Raw genomic sequence first — 21,761 nt, forward strand, 5'->3', positions numbered from 1 at the left:
CCATGATAGTTTAATAATGCCCATTTTTTTTTCTAAATAAGTCCTATTTATTCAAGGAGGCATCTTCTGAAGAAAACATGGGAAATATATAAATGCATAAGCAAAAAAAAAAAAGTTATTCCTAATCTTGCTATTACCAGGAAAATCAGGGTTCCCTTCTGGGTTCTTAATATTGGTAATAAAGCAGTTTAGAAATGAACTCGGGCTGGGCAGTGGTAACATATGCCTTTAATCTCAGACTTTAGGAGGCAGAGGCAGGTGGATGTCTAAGAGTTCCAGGCCAGCCTGTTCTAGAAAGAGAGTTCCAGGACAGCAAGGGCTGCATGGTGAGACCCTGTCTTGGAAAAAAGAAGAAAAAAAAATGGACTAAAAAAAAAGCTCAAGAACAATTTTATTAAAGTTTGAAAGGAGAAAACAAACAAACAAACAAACAAAACAGGGTAGGCAAGCTGTAAATCTTGGCAGCTGCCAGGAGGAGGGAGATGGAGAAGAGGAAGAGAGAACTTTGAGTCTGGGTCTGAGAATGCCAGTTGTTTGGCAGTGGAGGTTGACAAGCAGCTACATGACAGAATAGGGAAGGGGATTTCAGAAAAAGAGTGGAAAAAGCCCAGAGTGTCGGGGAAAACAATAAGGCTTTGGCCAGTATGCAAAACAAAAGTAAGAAGAACAAGAAGTTACACTTTTTGAGTTAGAACTCAGAAAGCAGGCGGGCTGTAAGTGGCTGCTGAGAGGGAGGGTGCTCTGGGAAGGCTAAGTGCGTTATCTCTAAGAGGATAATTATTCCTCCCATCTCCTTACCTTGTCCTCAGGTGAATCAGCTTTCCTAAGGAATGCTTTCCTGAGCAGGTGATTGACAAGCCTAGCTGGATTAACTCTTAAGGGAGGAGACAATAGCATGTAATCTTTTCGTCTCTGGAGCAGATCATAATGCCATTTTTCTATCAAGGGCCAGAGGCAGAGCTCACCCTTCTGTTCTTTTGACCAGGACTTTCCCTCAGTGGACTTCATAAAAGCCCTGAAACCTTTATCCATTCATATCATAATTTAAATCTTAAATTGGGGGAAGTTGTGACATTTCCCTTTTTAGAGTTGTCCGGGAAGTGGGAGGTGGGGTCCAAAGCCCACAGTGAAGGGGAAGTCTATCTTCAATGGCCTCCAAGCGTGATAATGCCTCCTTAGCTACCCAATACCACCAACCTGAAGTAAAGATTTTTTAAAATGTGCTTTTCCCCAAGGATCTGTTTCATGATGCAGTAGTTACTTGTCTTGGTGTTGTGATGTAATACATGATAGCAGTAACTTGAAGATAACGGAGGCCTTATTTTGGTTCACAGTTTGAGGGTCCAGTCCATCACAGTGTGGAAGTCTTGGCAGCAGGAGCCTGAGACCACAGTCACAGTAGCCTCTGTAGTCAGAGTTTGGTTAAGTAGTCAAGGTGGGTCTTCCACCTCAATTAAATAATCTGGATACTCCCTCAGACATACTCAGAGGCTTTGCTCCTAGGTCCTGTCAATATGAAACATCACACATATTACATCATTCTGCTCTCTGAAAGTGTATCTACTTATGTACGGCAGGATATAAGTTTATTCTCGCCTGCATCTTGAGAGCCTCGTCCAAGTGATGCTGGAATGGACTTGTCATCAGTGTATCCTTGTGCATATCTTGGAACCATCCCCTGGGAACATTCCTAGAAGCAGAATTGCAGGGTCAGAGGATGGATCTTGTTAAGGCATTTGATGAATATTGAAACTGTGTTCTGGGGGGAACTGTGCTCTTGTTCCTCGTTTGTTGATGTTTGGATGTCATCCTTGACTTCTCTAGGTTAAATGCCAGTGGCTAATTATTTATCTATTATCTTAAAGGAGGTTTGGATTTTTGCCTTTGATTCCTAGATATCTTGTTCCTGGGGTAAGATTCTCAGAAAACATTTTTTTTTTTTTAACCTCAGAATTTTCCTCAGATTTCACCTCTTGGTGATTTTTACCCATCACCATCAGTCACACAGACCTTTGACTGTGCCTTGCAGCTCTTTGCTGTGGGCTTCTTGATTAACTAGATGTCTTGAAGTCTAGAACTCCTGGAAAAATACTTCTGACTTTAGCTTATTTTTCTCATTTCTTTAGTAATGATCACTGAATTCTAGTTTGAGATTAAGAAAAATGGATAATATTTATGATGTGCTAGATGAGAGGGCTTTGTCTTTACAAGGGCTGGGGAGATATGGAGAAAGAGACATTGCATACAGGACTTGGGAGCTTCATCTGGGGAGATGGAGTTCCTCAGCAAGAGGAAGGCTGGGCTAAGGAGGGGAAAGGCAAGGATGAATGCCCAAGGGCAGCAGGTATTTGAGACAAACCTGTGTGATGGGGGCTTGAGTTCTGTGGTGATTGGAGAGATGCAATGTGGGTCAGAGACTTCTTATGTTCACCCAAGGAATTTAAACTCAACCCATCTACAAAGCTGAGAATTAGTAGGGTCTTTGAGCAAAAATACTTGGTGGATAGGTCATCCGGAGCCCGGCTAGAAGTCTATTGTAGACTGCTGCATGTGCGCTGTTTAGGCCTGAGCCACAATGGTGTAGGCAGGACAAGGGTGGAGAAGAGGGGGTGTTCAAGATACATTTCTGACAGAAAATCTGCAGGTGACATATGGCTTAGGGCAAGCTCTGTGGCTCTGTGTGTGTGTATGTGTGTGTGTGTGTGTGTGTGTTACGAGAGAATTTGTACCCTATCTGTTCTATAGGAATTTGCCAGGATACACATAAATTAAACATAAATCAGTGCACAAGAAAGCACTTAGCCATCTAGAAGTATTCTACAGATGTAGAAACTTAATTTTTTTTCTTGTGGTACCAGGGAGATGGCTCCGTGGGTGAAAGCAGTATGGTGGCAAGCCTGACAACCTGACCTTGGTCCCTGGAACCTATGTAAAAAGCCAGATGTGATTTGCATGTATAATCCCAGTACTCCTGCGGAAAGCTGGGAGGTGGAGACGGGAAATTCCCTCAAGCTCTCAAGCTAGATAGCCAGAGGGATGTAGCACAAGAAGTATGCAGAAACAAGAGGGGAGCCCTGCCTCAAAATGGTGGGAGGCAAGAACTAACTCCTCAAAGTTGTCCTCTGAGCTGCACACATGCTGTAGCTAATGCGCACCTGTGCATTCTCTCTCCCACTTTCTCTCTCTCACAATAATAGAAAAAAATGTTAATATATGTATGTTATATGAAGTGAGGGGTTTCACGATGACCTTTTATGGAATGCTTCATTTACTTGACCATATTCATTTCTGTTATCTTCTCCTGTCCCCTCCCACAAATCGTCTTCTGCATCCCAAATGGTCCCCCTCATACTTTGATGTCAAATGTGTGTACATATGCGTATACCCATGTCATGCAGGTTCTGCACGTGAGAGCAAGCATACAATATTTGTCTGAGTCTGGCTTATTCTGCCTAACATGATCATCTCCAGTTCTCTTCATTTTCCTGCAAATGTCATACTTTTTATTCTTCTTTATGGCAGGCTAAAACTCATGCACTGTGCATGCATTATATTTTCTTTATCTACACCAGCTATTAAACCTATTGATAGCGATGGTGTTTAAGAATTCCTTCCCCAGAGGACTGTTCTACAAATGGAATGGGCCAGTGTATAAAGCATCTAGATGCTAGGCAAACAGTTGTCCTTGGGAGACAGACTTAGAATCCCTGTGTTTTATCCTCATCCATTTGTCTTCCAGAGCATGGAGGCACTTCTTTTAAATGCTGCTCCTGCATCCAGTGAAGAGGGAATCTAAATAGCCGAGAACAGGGTCCAGCCTGAAGTGCAGGTCTTCCAGCAGGGAGGAGACATATCTGTCTTTGGTGGGTCTCTGGCCTCTGGGATGAAGGAACACCGGGGAAGTGCTTGGACCCATTCTGGGTAATGGCTCAGACCTACAGCTGACTGACTAGCTGCATTGAGTGATTACCTGTGCAGGGGTGGGTGGGGGTGGATGTGGGTGGGGGGATAGGGGCGGGAGTGAGACAGGGTGTGGCAGTGGGGGATGGGCGTGGGGTAGGGTGTGGCAGTGCCGGAGAGGTAGGAGACTGAAGAGGGAAGTAAGGATGCCATCCAGCTGGCACAGGAAGGCTTCTGCAGAGAAAAGATTAGACGCAGGCCTCGCTGTGGAGAACACAAGCCAGAGGACTGTGGGGCGGACCCCAGACTTTGGTGATAGTGTTGCTTTGGGGAATGGAGGACAGTGGGAGCCTGCCTGTACAAATGCCGGAAACAGCAAGTTGGGGCTGGAAGGACCTTTTTTAGATCTGTTCAGCAAACATGTTTTGCAGACAGAAGCTCCCGCCTTAGGATTAATGAGCAGGAGGGCTGTTTTTCTCTCTTCCCCAGGAAGCAAAATGCCAGGATTTGCAGGTGCATGAAAGTCTCATCAAGCACCTGCCCCCAGATGGCTGGAAACAAATGAGTTCTTGAGTTAACCACTTGGGGGCCCAAGGACTTTTTCTAAGCGTCACTCTCCGCCCCCCCCCCCCCCCCCCCCCCCCCCGCTTCCAGCCTGTTGGTGGAAAATGAAATCCCAGTGTGGTGCCCCTCCAGCCTGTCACAGTGCAGGTGAAGAAGAACTGAGAGACAAGTCAGAGGTTTGCAAGGTTTGCTTGCTTGAATGCGGGTCAAGTGCAATTTTTTGTTTTGGTTTTTCGAGACAGGGTTTCTCTGTGTAGTGTTGGTGCCTGTCCTGGAACTTGCTCTGTAGACCAGGCTGGCCTCAAACTCACAGAGATCTGCCCATCTCTGCCTCCCAAGTGCTGGGATTAAAGGCGTGCGCCACCACTGCCCATCTGGTCAAATGCAATTTTGTGGATTAATTTTTATCTTTCTTATGTGTTTGATTTCAAATCAACTTCTTATTTCTAAGGAATAAGAGTATAAAATACAACATGTGAAGAAAATATTTTGTTTTTATTTTTGAAAATATTGAAAATATGTTGTGGAGACCTTAGGCCTGCTTTATTTTCATTTTTATTAGGCTTTAAATTTTTTGGAATTCTTTTTTTTTTTTTTAATATTTACTTATTGTGTATACAGTGTTCTGCCTGTATGTCTGCCTGTAGACCAGAAGAGGGCACCAGATCTCATTATGGATGGTTGTGAGCCACCATGTGGTTGCTGGGAATTGAACTCAGGACCTCTGGAAGAGCAGCCAGTGCTCCTAACCACTGAGCCATCTCTCCACATAATCTCTGCTGGCCTCAAACTTGTTATGTATAAGACATTGCTTTTGAACTTTGGATTCTTCTGTCTTCATCTCTTAAGTCCTGGGATTATAGATGTGAGCGCCATATGCCCTGTTTTATGTACTATTGAGTATCAAACCCACGTTTCCTTTGGTGTGTTCCAGGTAAGCACTCTGTCTTCTGAGCTACATCCCCAGGCCTGTATTCTGAGGTCTGCATTAGAACTCTCCTCATCCCACTTCAAATCTATAGCATGGACCCACACCAGGCAGCCCTGGTAGGTGCCCCTGCCTTGCCTGGTAGGGATTTACACTTGGAGAGCTTTTTTTTTGGTAGGTGAGCAGCTCTGGTTTAGAGTCGGGAACATTGTGACATCACTTAGGTGCAGCCTGGCCCGAGGAGATTCACTCCTTGCTTTCCAGTACTGTCTTTAGAAAACGGAGAGACATGACTGGCTCCCCCTGCCTCTTTGTGGGGATGTCATGGCAGAGTGTAGCCAGATTAACCCCTAAACTGTACAAACGTGTGAGCGCTTTGCTCTTCTTAGTGTCAAAAAACTTGTTTGATCCTGGCTTTGGCTTCTTATAGTAGATGCTCGCTTTTGAGAGATGTTAGCTAAAAAAACCCCTCAAATCTTTTAGAGGCTGCTGTACCTCACTCAGCACAGTTTTACAGGGACAGCTGTGATGCATCCTACGAGCTGGAGAGGGCACCTCCAGAGATGAGGTGGGATATATTTATTTCCTCCTTACAGCCCAGTCACATGAAAGGATAGAGTAGGGCAGAGAAAGGAAGACATACCAAGTTGCATGTTTGGGGTCTATACATTCTCATGACCGTGTTTGCACGTGTGGAGGTTAGAGAGGGACGTGGGGCAACCAACCTTTTCCTTCTAGACAGAGTCTCTCACTGTCCTGGAAGCTAGTCTGGTGACCTTAAGGCCCAGGGAGGGATCCTCCTGTCTCTACCCCATAGTGACGTGGTTTCAGGCATGAGTGGCAGGTGTGGCTTTTTACACTTGTGCTTGTATGAACTTGGGTCCTCAGGCTTGCACAACCAACAGTCTTACCAAACCATTTCTCAGGTTCTTTTTAAAATTTGTTACATGTTTGTGTACGTGTGTGTGTGTGTGTGTGTGTGTGTGTGTGTGTGTGTGTGTGTGTATGTGTGTGATTCCAGAGGACAACTTATAGAGTTTGTTTTCTCCTTCTACCCTGTGGGTCCTGGAGATCAAACTCTGGTCCTCAGGCATGGTGACAAGCTGAGCTGTCTTGTTACTTCTGCCCCGTTTTTTGGTGAAAGTGTACTATGTATCCCCCAGCTGACTGTCACCCTAGCTGAGGATGATCTTGAACTTCTGATATTCCTGCTCCCACCTCTTAAGTGTTGTGATTACAAGTTTTATGCAGTTTGGGGGACTATGTTAGTCAAGGTTCTGTAAAGGAACAGTACCATATGTGTGCCCAGTGCCCTTGGAAGGTTAAATAGGTATAGGATCTCCTAGAACTGAAGTTATGGATGGTTGGGAGACACCATATGGGTGCTGGGAATTGAACTCAGGTCCTTTGGAAGAGCATCTAGTGCTTTTAACCCCTGAGACATCTCTCCAGCCTTATCAATATATATATCAAAAGGGGATTTATTAGATTGGCTTACAGGATGTGATCCAGGTAGTCCAACTAAGGCTGAACTGGTAGACTGAGAGTCTGGTGGTTGCTTAGTCCATTAGCTGGATATATCAGCAGTGCCAGTGTGGCACTGAAGGCCTGGAGGATTCCTGGAGAGCTGTTGATCTTCAGTGATGTTGGAGTCCCAAGAAGTAGGTTCTAATAACAGTGAAGAGATGCTGAGCCATCAGGGTAGATGAACTTGCCAGCAAGAGTGAGTGAGGGCAAGCAGGCCCAGAGCAATGCTTCTTTCCTATCCTTTTAACTCAGCTGCCACCAGAAGGTGCTGTCCACATTGAGGGTGGGTCTTCCTGCTTCTGATCAAGAAAATCCTTCCAGGAGTGCCCAGCAGCTTGTATTTTAGTTGATTCTATGCAGTCAGGTTGACAACCAAGATTACCCATGACAGGGATTGAACTCAGGCCTTCCTGAGTGTAGGCAAGCCCTCCACCGATGGAACTATAATCCCAGCCTCCAGGCAGATATTTTAAAGGATCATCCCTCATTGTATTAGGAAAACTGTCTTGCTTTCCCTTGTGAAGAGAAGAGGGTATAATTCGAGAGTTGGCGGTTATGCTCTTGTCTAGAGAAAGCTAACTCTTATAGCCGCTCCAGGGCCAACTGCTGTTGCCAGTTTATTTCATAACAGTCCAAAAATATTTTATGGCATATACAGATGTAGAACTGTATCCCCCCAGCCCCTTCCCATGTACCATTCTCCCTTCCTCACCTTGCTTCATTTAATAAATTTTACAGAAAGATGTCTGAAGCTATTTGGTCCATTGATGTCTGGTTGCCATGCTTTATATAACCATTTCTGTGCAGATGGACTTTTAGTTTGTTCATATAACTACTCTCACAAATATAATATGTAGACCACCCTGGCTTCAAACTTGTAACCATCCGTCTGGCTAGTCTTTAGAGTGCTGGGACCAGAATGCACCACCACACACAGCTAAGGCCTGGGCTGAATGTAGGTGCCCTTTTACTCATTAGCTATATGATTTTAAGATTTTTAAAAATTTGTGTGTGTGTGTGTGTGTGTGTGTGTGTGTGTGTGTGTGTGTGTGTGTGTGTGTGAAGGTATGCCAGTTATGTGCAGGTGCCTGCAAGGGCCAGAAGTGGGCATCAGATCCTGGGAACTAGAATTATAGGCAGTTGATTGTGTGTCCTGTGTTGTCTGTGTTCAGCCTCCCCTGATCTGCCACCCCAGCAGGTAGGTTCTGAGAATCTACCTTTGTTGTCTTGAAGAGCAGAAAGTAATCTTAACCACTGAGCCATCTCCCAGCTCTATGATTTTTAACAGATTAACCTCTTGGAGCTTCGATTTCCTATCTTTATATTGGGAATAATAATACCTATCTAATGGGCTGTTGAAAAGATTAAATAAAATTCTGTATGGAAAAATACAGAAAACTGACCCAATGTGTTAAGATCATGATCTAAATTCCCAGAAACCTGAGAAAACATACTGTATTTTGGTAAAACAAAGTCTCCAGGACTGAAGTAGTTACCTTGTTACTCATTGGTGTGACTCAAAGTGAGTCACACCATTATCTAACCTCTGGTTTCCTAACCTGATGAACGATGCAGTCTAGATCATGAGGATGACAGATGTCCCTGTTAGGTCACATGTTAAAATATTTCATAACCTGTAAAGGGCCACATAACAAAATGTTGGGATTTATATCCTGATGCAAGAGGAGTAGCCCAGCACAGGTAGGTGTCTGACATCTTTGGCTGAGGAGAATAATTAACTTGCAATAATACAAAATTAGCATCTGATGTAAAGCAAGCGAGATTGCAGCACTGATTATGGTAATGGTTAGTAATTGCAGCCTCGTAATTAAGCAATAATGAGCTCCCTGGGACAGAACCTTGTTAGAGTGAAAGATGGATCAAAAGCTTTCAGTTTAATGTATAGTCATCGAACACAGTAGCAGGTCACGCGAAGAAGAGGGAGTTGTTGAAGCACTGACCTTGTCCTTAAGGACAGCAGGGTGATGGACCTGCACAGCCTTCGCCAGGCTGACACTGGAGGGCTGGGATTGGAGGAACAGCCTCACTGCTCAGGAGCTATCGAGGAGAGAGGGCCTTACCTGCAGAGCCTGGCTACCAGTTTGATCTCTGCTAGAATCTCCTCCTGCTTCTAAAGAACCCCAGCCTAGTCATGCTGTCTTGAAATTCTACTCGTTACCTTCATTATTCTGTATTTGGTCCTTTTGGATCTGCCAGAGATCTCGGGATTATCATGCCCCATCTCTTCCTCAGCTTCTGGGTGGGAATGTTGTACCTACAGGCTTGTTTCTAGTATGACCTGCCCATTCACACTTTCCTGGGTAGTAAAACAAAGGATACTGAGTCACTTTTGAGGTTCAGAAAAACAACATTTTTAGTGTAAGTGTGTCCCATATAACATTTGAGCCACACTTATATTCATATACATAAGTAGCTCCTCTTGGGATGTGCAGGGCCTTGAGTGCCGTTCTTGTCACCACATACAAAAAGTTTTTGCATGTGTCTCATACAATATTTGTTGGGAGGCATACATTAGATTATATTTGTGAAAATAATAAAATGTACTTCGTAATATCTGAAATTGAAATTTAAGTTCTATCTTGGCTCTCTGCTGCATTCTCTTTTCTCATATCTGGCAGCCCTACCTGGCGGTCCTGATTTCAAATTCTGTAAACAGCACTGACCATCCTAATGTCTCCTGGTACCCCAGGGGCAGGGGAGGTTAGAAGGCTGATATGAGGAAAGAATTCCCAGCTCATGTCATGTTTGCTAAAGCTAGGGTTAAACAATGTTGACTGTTTACTGTTGTTTTTAAAAATTATACCAGTGTATTTAAAGCTCCTGGGTTGGGTGACACCACTGACTGTTTCTCAGTGGTGTCGCTCTGAGGCCACTTGAACACACACTGTCTCTGGTCTTGAGTACGCATGATACTGAATGAGTGTTGAGCATCTCTCATCTCTCATGGTGGCCATCTCCATCGGCAGACCATGAGTTCAGATGGAAAAATAACCACAGCAACAAAGACTTTTCTTTTTTTTTTTTTTGGTTTTTCGAGACAGGGTTTCTCTGTGTAGCTTTGCGCCTTTCCTGGAGCTCACTTGGTAGCCCAGGCTGGCCTCGAACTCACAGAGATCCGCCTGGCTCTGCCTCCCGAGTGCTGGGATTAAAGGCGTGCGCCACCACCGCCCGGCTAACAAAGACTTTTCTATAACATTGTGATACCATTGCTTTTTAAATCCACAATTTGACAATAAAACATCACATAGACATAAGGCTATGTAAATTAAAAGATTAGAAAAGTGTATATAAAGATATAAACTTGTTGTACCCAGAAGAAAAGGATTATAGATAAGTTCCTTTCCCTTTTTGTCTGTAGTGTCTGCACTTGTCAGAAGAATTACCACAAACACATTCAATGATTATATATTCAAAGGGACACATTCCCATGTTTTACTTACTATTCTGCAACTTGATAGGGAATTCAGTATCATCTCAATTTTCTGGATTAGGAAACTTTATACAACTCTCAACTTCATTGCCTGGATGAGACATATCCATTGGTTTAGAATTACTGTGGTAATTATAGTATTTGGGATTTCACTATTTCACCCCAGTGTTCCTATTTATTTCCCAGCCCCCTCTGCCTGGTACTTACTTATATGGGTGAATGCCAAATGAGTTATGGGAGTGGTGTTTGAAGGATCTAAGTCTAGCTCCCAAAGAGAGTGTGCTAGGGGCGGGGGCCATAGTGAACAGCAGCGGATGGCCTGGAATCAGTGTGTAGACCTATCAGTAGGGATTTGATGCTTTAGTGGCAAGGGCTTTCTAGACCACTGTGTTCAAAGGGCACAAAGTCTTGAACTTCAGACAGTAACATTGTCAATCACAAGACAGGAAGTGGCAGTATTCTGTTTTGAGTCACAGTGGCCCTTGGGTGATAACGGTACCTACATCATAGCGTTGTTTTGAGGATCCTGTGAGTAAATACATGTAGGAGAAGGTCCAGGACACAATAATCCTCAAGCGCCAGCTGTTATTACTGTTGTTAGCAGAATGGACAATCCTATAATATGCTTGTTCAGTAGCACATCTTGTAACACACTTGCTCTGTAGACAAGGTGTGACTGTTATCGTCACTCTAGAGCTCGGTTAATCTTTCTGAGGTTCCTCCTCCTGGGATACTGTCTCATCACAGTGCTTGACAAAACCTGGGCTATTTACATTATGGCCCAAACAGAAGGACTTCCCTAGAGATGTAGTGTGTTTTCTCTTAGAAGTGGAACAGTCACCTCAGTATGTAACCTGGAGCGCATGGTCCTGTCTTAACTACACAAAGCTTGCAGTTGTACAAAGACCAAACTTGTTTGCCACCAAGTTTCATTTAACAAAATGTTCATGGTTGGAATGTAGCTCAGTGGTAGATCATATAATCATCATATGTGAGACTCTGTATTAAAATATATATACACAAAAGCATTAAAGTTAATTTTGTATAGAAAGAGTATCTTAACTTTTGTAGTTTGGTCCAGGTGGTAATCATGCAATCCCAGGCTGATTGTAATTGGGCCTCTCTCTTTCCTTCATATCAAAGGTATAATTTGGGCACTGATAACCTTCTTTAAGAGCCTGTTTTCTGAGATCTCTGTATTTGCCCCCCCCCCCTTTTTTTTCTGGATTTCTTGCTTTGTTTCTTAGACATCTGGCAAAAATTAGAAATAAAAATGTATCAGATCACCTATGCACAGGAAAAGGATGCAGCCCAGACCCGCGATTCCAGTTTCTGACTTATGAAAGGGACGAGTCCTGGCCTGCACAGCTTCAGGTCGCCCTGCTATCTTGTGCTCAGTACCGAGGTTTCTTTTCACTTTTTAATTTTATTTTATTTTTTTTGGTTTTTCGAGACAGGGTTTCTCTGTGTAGCTTTGCGCCTTTCCTGGAACTCGCTTTGGAGACCAGGCTGGCCTCGAACTTACAGAGATCCGCCTGGCTCTGCCTCCCGAGTGCTGGGATTAAAGGCGTGCGCCACCACCGCCCGGCCTTTAATTTTGTTTTTGAGACAGAGTCTCTTTTTGTAGCTCTGGCTAGCCATCCTGGAATTCCCAATGTGGACCAGGTTGGCCTTGAACTTGAGTCTTTCTGCCTTCACCTCCCAAGTTCTAGGCTCAGCAGTGTGGTGCTTTCCTTTCAGCTGGAACGGCAGGTTTTTAACTGGTATACCATCTCCCTAGGATTTATCAAGAGCTTAGCGTTGATTCTGCTTTAGGTAGCATGATACAATAAGAAAGGGTTTGAATTTGAAACTAGAGGGGGATAGAAAGGGAAGAGTCGTGTGTAAAGTGCCCATCCTGCATTGTTCAGCTCATCCCATCTTTCTTGAGCTCTCCTATTCACCAGACCTCGTGAAAGTAACTACTGGGCAGCTGAGCCAAGGTTGGCTTAGACTCTCAGCTCCTCTAGTTATGAACTATACAAGCTCAGTGCTTTCTTTTTTATGATTTGCACACCTATTTTATTAAAAAAATTCAAAACTAAGAATATATTAAATCTGCTATACTATGGACCATCAAAGAAAAATGACATTCTTGAATGTTTTTAGAGAAAAAAGTATTCACAAAGAAATACTATATTTGTCTTAAAAATTCATTAACATGTCTCACCAGGAACAGTAGATGAAGGAGATAAAGGAATTTTTTTTTTTTAGTTTATTTACTTATTTCACATCCCAACTGCGATTTCCCCCTCCCTCCTCTCCTCCCATCCCCTCCCCCTACAAAGGAATATTTTAAATCACTGACAATATAATTACCAAGTTTCAGCTGAATATAAAACTAAATCTAGGGATACTTCATGATATTTTTCTCACTTAACTTTTCTTGTGCCTCCATATCTTTATCTGACAAGTTAAAACGTCCACAGTGCCTCCTAGGACCCTTGTGAGATTAAGTCAGTGATATTGTGAGATAGTGGAAATGGTGGAGAAGAGGGTGATGATGGTGTTGATGACAGGATCGTGATGACAGACACAGTATGTGCATATTGTGAGTTCCGGTGTGTGAGCAGCATTGAGATGCTGAGCGGTGGTGGGGACTGTAGACAGATAGACACAGTGGAGTAAAATTATGGTGCCTGATGTTGTCTAAGGGGAAGAAGGCGTTAGGAAAGTAGAAATCAGAGGGGCCCAGCCCCCCCTCGCAGGTCAGGAAAACACACGAAAGGATGTGATGCTTCAGCTGAGATCTGAAGCAGAAGTGAAAGTTAGCTGGGTTGGGGGAGGTGATGGGAGGCTATGAGCTCTTGTTCTAGGCAGAAAGGTTTGAGGAGAAAAGCAGAGCTGTGGTATTTTGGACTCTGGGGGAAAACTGCACCTTGTGAGGGTTGTAAGGAGGTGGTGAGATGTGACGCTAGAAACAGAGACAGAAAGTAGATGATAGGAAACTTGTGAATGATCTTAAGGAGTTTGCTTTACCAACACCAAGTACTGTCCTCAAGACTTCTGATTTCGTTAGCCATCATAATTCAGTGAGATAGGTGCTCTGAGCTCCATATTGTCAATGGGGAAGACAAATCATTTGTTCAAAGACACAGATTGAGAAAATACAACAGCCAGAAGGTGACCTTGGTCTCTTTGGTTTTTACAGTTAGAGTGTCTTTGAGCACTAATGCCTCGAAATCTGGCTGTTAGAATTTGGAGCTAACCTTGGTTTCTCTCAACCTCAGTTTGTTCAAATTACATACAGTATTAATCAATATTAGCCCCATGGACTATTGAAAATGAAGAAATATACGTAAAGGGTCAAGTATAGTGCCAGGCATCTAGGTGGTGGAGCCACTGTTGATGGGCTCAGATGCCGCACAGGGAAGTGTTCTTCCTTCACAGTTGCAGTGATATGAGGCAGAGCCCTGTGAGCATCTGCTGCATGTCTGTTTGTCAGTCATCTTCCAAAGACTGTTGAAACCCACCACAAATCACCTCACTGGCAGGTTCAGCACGTTGGGTTCTCCACCTGCCATCCTTTGTCACTGACACTTAGGTCTCCTAGGAGGAGTAAGCCTGATGCTTCCCTCAGCCTCCTAAGAACACTTCTCTTCAGGATTCAATGTCTTTTTCTTCTTCCAGAGATAACTCTTTGTCCTGTTCTACTTAAGACACAATGATCTTCAGCAGTTAGCTAGAATTATTCCCTAACCATTTTGTTTGTTTGTTGTTTGAGATATGGTCTCCTTATGTAGCCTAGTTTGGCTTCAAACTCAAAGTTCCTCTAGCCTCGGCCTCCGGAGCATGAGCTTGTTTCTTACTTTCTAGTTGTTATTTACACTTTCTCGTGTTGGTCTTGGGGCAGATGGCTCCAGGTGGTAGTGGAAAGGCCCAGGACGCACTCAGATTATGATTGGCTTCATAAGAACGGGCCTTGGAGGATACCGAGGTGTAGGAGAAGCTTTTTGTTTTCTTTTGTTTGCTTGTTTGTTTTTAATCTTGATGATCCTCTAAGTTATACAGTGGCAATATTCTTCTTAGCACAATTGGAGAAGCAAATGCCTACAGCTAAGCAATATGCCCTTTAATGAACTTTTTCTGTCTACAAAGTAGACATTTACTAAGTGTAACTCTTCTAGGGCAAGGAAATAGACCTGCAAGACATTGTCCCTTTCTTCAAGGATGAGGCAGACGTTTGAACAAATAAATATGTATAGCGAGTGAAGGTCTGACATGGAGGAATGTTAAAAAGTCATCACTTTATTTTTATCACCTATTTGAGGAAGGCCAGTGAAAGATTCAGAGAAAATGAGAGGCTTGCCCTGGGCTTGAAGGAAAATTCAGGAAGACATCCCCAGTAGAGGAGAGGACATCCCACGGCTCATTGCAATTAGAAAACAGGTACCATTGGAGGCCATTTAGCACCAGTGTGGTTGGTAGGAGAGAGAGAGAAACAGGACAGTCTGGGAAAGGCAAGATGATCGCCCACTGGTATGATCCCCAAGAACCTAGGACTTGCATGAGAGTGAAGGCCTTTTATAATTTCCTCCTTTCATTTGGTCTCCTGGCAGCCATCATTTTCTTCATACCCAGCCTATCAACTGTCTTAATCTCTGGATGGCTCTCCTCTCTCCCTAGTTGTCCGCACTCCTGGCTAGCCTGGCTTTCCACACAAAAAGAAAACACAGTTTATCTCTTGAAGACCTCTGGCCTGACAGCTTGGAGGAATAAAGGTTACCAGGTGAAAGGGCATGTGTGTCATTTACTTGGTGCAGCACGAGGTAGCTGGGGAGAATGAAGTCCATCTGTGACCAAACACCTATGTTCCTCTTTCGCTGGCAACGTCACCAGAGGGGAGCCTTAAGCTGCTCTTCAAATGAGTCAGACCTGTTGTTTGTGGAGAGCAGGGGCTGGTGCAGCCTGAGCTCCGGGGACGTCTGCCGGGCCCTTCTCACTGTCACCTGTGTTCGTTTGCAGCCGTGTAAATGAGTATGGAAGATTATGATTTCCTGTTCAAAATTGTTTTAATCGGCAACGCTGGAGTGGGAAAGACGTGCCTAGTTCGAAGATTCACTCAGGTAAGGGGATCTGGGATCCAGGGTTGGATTGGTTTGTCTGCCCCGTCTTAACAGTGACCATCTGCTGGATGGGTGATTGGGCCCAGTACTGACGCCTGGGCTGCAGGGTCTTAAGGCACCCTTTAAAAGCTCCTTCAAGTTTATAGCCAAAGGTTTTCTAAATTGCCTGAGGGAGCACGGTGCTGAGGGCTTCTCCCACACCTCGTCTTGCTTCCTCAGACAAAAAGGGCCAGGTGGTTTTGTTTTCAGGGCGCAGTATCAAAAATAGATTTGGCTTATAAAATAGATCTGTTCATAATCAGCTAGAGGTGGAAACAAATTAATCTGGGCATTAAACCAAGACCAAATAATTCATTTTTAAAAAGCCCCAATACAGATTAAACCTCAACTTTCTGGCCTATGTCCATTCCCATCCAAAAAACAAAGTGAGCTCTTTTGGTTTATAACCAATCTCCTTGGGTCTCTTAGGTAGGAACGAGCCGAGGGCAGTGATGAACTTGAACGAACCCAATATGTTTTCTGATTTGATTCTTTCTCATAGGATCTTAGTGCAAGTCCACTCCAGGGCTGGCTCCTGGAGAATCCCTGGCCAAGCTTACATACTTGTTTTTATATGGAAATTAAAGTGAAAAGTCACTCTAAAGTTGATTTTGTTTCCCACTGAAAAAACCAAGTGAAGCCCTTTTCTGGATCATGCATAGAGCCTGTTTTGGTGACAGGCACCTTGGGAGCATTGAGATGAGCTCTTCGAAGGCTTAAGATGACCTGGTGTTGTGGAAAGAGTACGACTCAAGGTTTTCGACCCAAGTGCTAGTCTGGATCCCGATGCCCAGCTTCCCTGGCCAGGCCTCCCCACTGCATGCCACGGGCCCGTGAGCTCTAAGCCCCCTTTCACTGCAGTCTGTGAGTCTGTGGAAAACTGGAGGGGCACACTGGGCAACCCCAACAACTTGAGGGCTCACAGTTGCTGGAATGTCAAGGTTTTTCCCTTGCTGAATGACCACAGACAGGAGCCCGTGTGTTCTCCAAGTCTTGGTCTGACGAAATCAAAAGTAAAAAGCCAACCAGCATCTGGAGTTCAGTCAACTATCAGAGAGATACTGGAAACTCCAGCTGGTTTTACATCCACCTAACCGTAGCAACTTTTCTTGCTTCTGTAAAAAGGACACACCCACACATTTTCCATATAGAAAGATTTGTTCCTTAGTGCTTTATTAGAGTTTGCTTGACAGTGTTTTTTAACTGAAAGGTCATGTAGAGATGATTCAATCCAGTCCTCTCATACAGATCCCGAGGGACCCAGTGACATGCTCATGATGTTGAGGCATATTGATGGCAAAGCTGGGACACTGGTCTCCTGCTCTTTGGCCCAATGATCTCTCCATAGTTCTCTAACCTCTGGGACCACTCTCCTGAAAATCACAAGATAAACCCTGCCATTAAAAATGGAAGTGCTTTTCTTTTTGGTCAGTAATTCTGCCAACAAACATGTTTTCTTTTCTGTCTACTTTTTATCTCTCTATCCTTTCAGTTTTCCCTAAAGTTCATATTTCATAGTCAGTATTATATATGTATTTATTATTTAGTAAGCAGTTGAATTGGATTTAGCTGGTTTTAAGATAGGAAGGTTTGGGGAACAGAGTGGGGGGGGCTTGGGAAAGATTTGTTTTATTTTATTTTATTTATTTATTTATTTTTTGGCATTTGTTAGTCTGCAAACAGCTGGAGCTATAAACCTGAAGCTTGGCAGCCTTCTGTCTGAGCCAAGCCAAACAGGAAAATCTATTCAATATTTGTAAATAAAGTTATGAATGTTTATATTTTTATCACTTGCAGACATGCTTTTGCTTTTGGTTTGAAGCTCAGTGTTCTGAGTTCAAAGTTTAATTAAGGAACTCTCTTGTTAGGGTATGGATTTAATTAAAGATGTCCCAGTCTTAGCTGCAAGAGCTAATAAAGTCCATTTTGCTTTATTCCTGGCATTCTGCACTCTGAAGAGGGAGGAGACTAGGTAAAGACATTTTTTTCTTGGTGGAAGTCCTTGCTGCCCCAACCCTCTCCCTAAGCTTACAGGAAATATGAAAAAGTAAGCTGCAGTATATATGTGGTCTTGCTAATGTCCCTATTCTCTCGAAACTGTTATGTTTCCAGGTTAAGGTCAAGCAATTTTCTCCTATTTCATGCTTAGAGCAACTTCAGACTCAATGATTTTGAGGTCTAGAGAGGGGGAGTGGGTTGTCTAGGGTTGCCTGGCACCTCCTCTTCTGATGCTGCTTCCACTCTGCTGTCTGGACTGTGTCATTGTGTGTGTGTCCACATGGACTGTGTGTAATTGTGTGTGTGTGTCCACATGGACTGTGTGTAATTGTGAGTGTGTGTCCACATGGACTGTGTGTCATAGTGTGTGTGTGTCCTTCTGGACTGTGTGTCATTGTGTGTGTGTCCATCTGGACTGTGTAATTGTGTGTGTGTCCATCTGGATTGTGTGTAATTGTGTGTGTCCATCTGGGCTGTGTGTGTAATTGTGTGTGTGTCCATCAGGACTGTGTCATTGTGTGTGTCCATCTGGACTGTGTCATTGTGTGTGTGTGCCCATCTGGACTGTGTGCAATTGTGTGTGTGTCCATGTGGACTGTGTGTACTTGTGTGTGTGTGCCCATCTGGACTGTGTCATTGTGTGTGTGTGTCCATCTGGATTATGTGTACTTGTGTATGTGTCTCTCTGGACTGTGTGTACTTGTGTGTGTGTCTCTCTGGACTGTGTGTGTACTTGTGTGTGTGTGTGTTTCTCTGGACTGTGTGTACTTGTGTGTGTGTCTCTCTGAACTGTGTATACTTGTGTGTGTGTCTCTCTGGACTGTGTGTACTTGTGTGTGTGTGTGTCGTCTCTGGACTGTGTGTACTTGTGTGTGTATGTGCCCATCTGGACTGTGTGTACTTATGTGTGTGTCCATCTGGACTGGGTGTATTTATGTGTGTGTCCATCCGGACTGTGTGTACTTGTGTGTGTGTCCGTCTGGACTGTGTGTACTTGTGTGTGTGTCTGTCTGGACTGTGTGTACTTGTGTGTGTGGCACACTGTACCTCAGGCTGGTGACTGTCCTGAGGCCCAGGAGAACTCAGAAGCTTCGTGTCTTTCACTCATTCTCATTCTGTAGCAGAGCTCCGCACACTTTCCTTCCCTCTTTGTTTTAACCAATCTTCCCTTTTCTTTCCCCATCCTGACAGTCCTGATGTCATTCTGGTGACTCATTCCACCCCAGTCTTACCCTTGTGTGAGTTTTCTGTTTTGAAAGCAGCACTCATGCCTGCACCTTCAAGATTCTCTCCTTTACAGCCAGCCTCCTGCCCGGTCATTCTTTCTGGGTTTGCTCCTGTCAGAGTCTCTCTCTGTTTTCCTTTCCCTTCCCTCCTCCCCTCCAGACACAACACTAAGCAGAGTACTCTGTCTGCCAGTCACCTCGGTCAAAGGATGGCAAAGACGAATTTCTAAACGGTCTTATTAGGATGGGGTGGGGAGTGAGGAGAATGCACTTAACTGGAAGATGTGCTGAAATGTTACTTGCCATTATTTCTTCCTTAGGGTCTTTTCCCCCCAGGTCAAGGAGCCACAATTGGAGTTGATTTTATGATTAAGACAGTGGAGATAAATGGTGAAAAAGTAAAGGTAAGAAGCTAAATTTATAGTAAACCTTTGATGTATTCTCTAAGAGTTTAGGGGAGGAAGTACAATCCTTTTTTGTTTTTATTTTTGAAGATTTATTTAATCATATATATATATATATATATATATATATATATATATATATATATATATATATATATATATAGTGTTCTGCCTGCATATATGCCTGCAGGCCAGAAGAGGGCACCAGATCTCATTATGGATTGTTGTGAGCCACCATGTGGTTGTTGGGAATTGAACTCAGGACCTCTGGAAGAGCAGGCAATGCCTGTAACCACTGAGCCAACTCTCCAGCCCCCCCCCATTCCTTTTTTCATAACATTTATTAAATTGCTTCATTCACATCCACACTGGAAATGATGCAGTGGGGTGGAGCTCAGCTGGCAGAGCACTTGCCTAGCTTGCAGGAAGCTCTGGATTAAACTACCAGCACCACATAAAACTAGGTGTGGTAGTGCACACCTGTAATCCCACCTAGGAGTCAGGTGGAGTGATCGCAAATTCAACGTCATCCTTAACATAGCAGGTTGGGGACCAGCCTAGGTTACATGAGAACCTGTCTCAAAAGAAAGAAAAATATTCACAAATTAATGATATGTTTATCTGAAGACAGTGGGGAAAATGCATTTTTCTGTCATGTCAGAAGTGAAAACAAAGTAGGAATTTCTCTTTGGATTTCAAAGTTGGACCAATGTTTCCCTTCTAAATAAAAGCTCTATTTGACAATGCTTCCTGATCCCCACATTTCATTGTAGGTAGTGTAGGTAATTCAGTCACATGAATTATTAAAATTATCCTTTCTCCCACTATACCTTTGTTTTCAAACTCTAGAGGTCCAAGAAAGGACCTTTGACCTCTACTCTGTAGCCACTTGGTGGCTTCTAGATGGCTGGTACTTAGAAGAAGTATAGTATGTCCAGAAACAGGAGGTAGTATGTTCATTGAGTATGTATTATAAGTCAGTGTCTCTGATCGATGCTCTTACATATGTTACCATTGTTACTTTAACTCTTGGTATGATCTCTGGGAAGTAGATGGTATTGTCCTTATTATATACCAGCTTCAGCGGTTACTTAATTGATTTACTTTGTCATGGCTATAGCGGTAGGGAAACAAGCAGGATCTCAACCTCACTTGCTAACCTAGACTCTAACTCCATGGGGTCTCCTGTGGGATAAGAGGGGAACGAAGGCACAATAGGCTCATCACCTTGCAGCAAGAAAAGGAGGTGATGGAAAGAAATAGGAAGTGAAGAGCTGAGAGAAGGCTTAGAGGATAGTGCATACTGCTCTTGTATAGGACTGAGCTTGGTTTCCAGCACCCATGCAAGGCTGCTCACAACTGTCTGATACTTCCTTCTAGCCTACACTCACAGGCATCCATACTCACCTTCACATGTGCCTACACACACACACATACACACACACACACACACACACACACACACACACACACACACACTCTCTCTCTCTCTCTCTCTCATAGTTAAAAATAAAACCATTTTAAAAATGTGAAGTGAAACTAAATCACATGGTAGGAGGTAAGGATACTGATGTTTAGCGCTATCATTCAGTTACTGAAACTTCTTGGTCAGATCTTCAGAGTCAAATCCCCTGGAAAGATCCCAGTCATCTGCAGCATGATGTAGTGGTACTGGAGTTGTAGCTAAGTCTCAACCTAAGCATCCCACTTCAGTTTGTGTTATTTGCATTCTTCTCCCAATCGATTGTTACTTCACATCTTATGAGTGTCTTGGGAAGGGTATGAGAAGCTCCCTGGCATTCTTTCAGCAGTTCATAAATACCATCACAAACAAGGGCTGATAGGAGACTCTTGATGAGAGACAGGAACCTTCTTTATCTCCTTATGTCCTGACTCTTTGAAATGGTTCCTTACCATAGAGACATCTATACCAAGTATAATGGTGAACAGAAAGCTGGGATAGTGGGTGTAAAATCTACATAAATGCCAACCAGAAGGTCAGAAAAATTATTTGAAATGAAGAGAAGGAGTGAGGGTGTGGGGACAGGAAGGAGGTAGGAGCAGGCTGAAGAGATATTAACAGGAAGAGCCTTTTGTAGTTTTTTTTTTTTTTTTTTTTAATTCTAGAGGAGGTAGTTGCCAACCTAAGGAATCAGGAAAGGAAAACCACCTTTTCGTGTGGTTCCCTCCTAGATATGAGTTCCCATTTGCATATGTACTTGTGAGGTCATTTGTTTGACCTGAAATGTTAGTGCCTAACATGGACCAAGCTTGGGCCAAGAACAAGGGAAGATAAGGAACGGTCCCATGGTTACAGAACAGGCTCCTTTCCGTCCATGAATTCCAAGCTTAGCCATTCCATTTATTCTATTTTGAAAACAATGGCTTCAATTTTTAAATATTTATTTTCATTTATTTGTGTCTCTGAGTGTGTGTGTGTGTGTGTGTGTGTGTGTGTGTGTGTGTGTGTGTGTACATGAGCACACAGCATGCATGTGAAGGCCAAAGAACAACTTGTAAGAGTTCTCTCTTTCAAACAGCCAACTCATGGAATGAGCACAGGACTTGGTCCCACTGCCTAGATGCCTCCCAAACTGATCAAGCCAATCAACTGTCTCA

At 43.6% G+C, this 21,761-nt stretch overlaps 1 protein-coding gene across 2 annotated transcripts in view; it reads left to right on the top strand.

The window, feature by feature from the left end:
• The window catches only part of Rab30 (RAB30, member RAS oncogene family), a 99,618-nt gene that overhangs the window by 58,060 nt on the left and 19,797 nt on the right, over window positions 1–21,761 (top strand). For both annotated transcript variants that reach the window (XM_006991889.4, XM_016010114.3), the window contains exons 2-3: window positions 15,375–15,475; window positions 19,059–19,142. In XM_006991889.4, coding sequence (XP_006991951.1) covers window positions 15,383–15,475; window positions 19,059–19,142 — 177 coding nt within the window. In that variant the 5' untranslated portion in view covers window positions 15,375–15,382. The remainder of the gene's footprint in view (window positions 1–15,374; window positions 15,476–19,058; window positions 19,143–21,761) is intronic.

Source organism: Peromyscus maniculatus, chromosome 1 (assembly GCF_049852395.1).
Source record: "Peromyscus maniculatus bairdii isolate BWxNUB_F1_BW_parent chromosome 1, HU_Pman_BW_mat_3.1, whole genome shotgun sequence".
Lineage (NCBI taxonomy): Eukaryota > Metazoa > Chordata > Mammalia > Rodentia > Cricetidae > Peromyscus > Peromyscus maniculatus.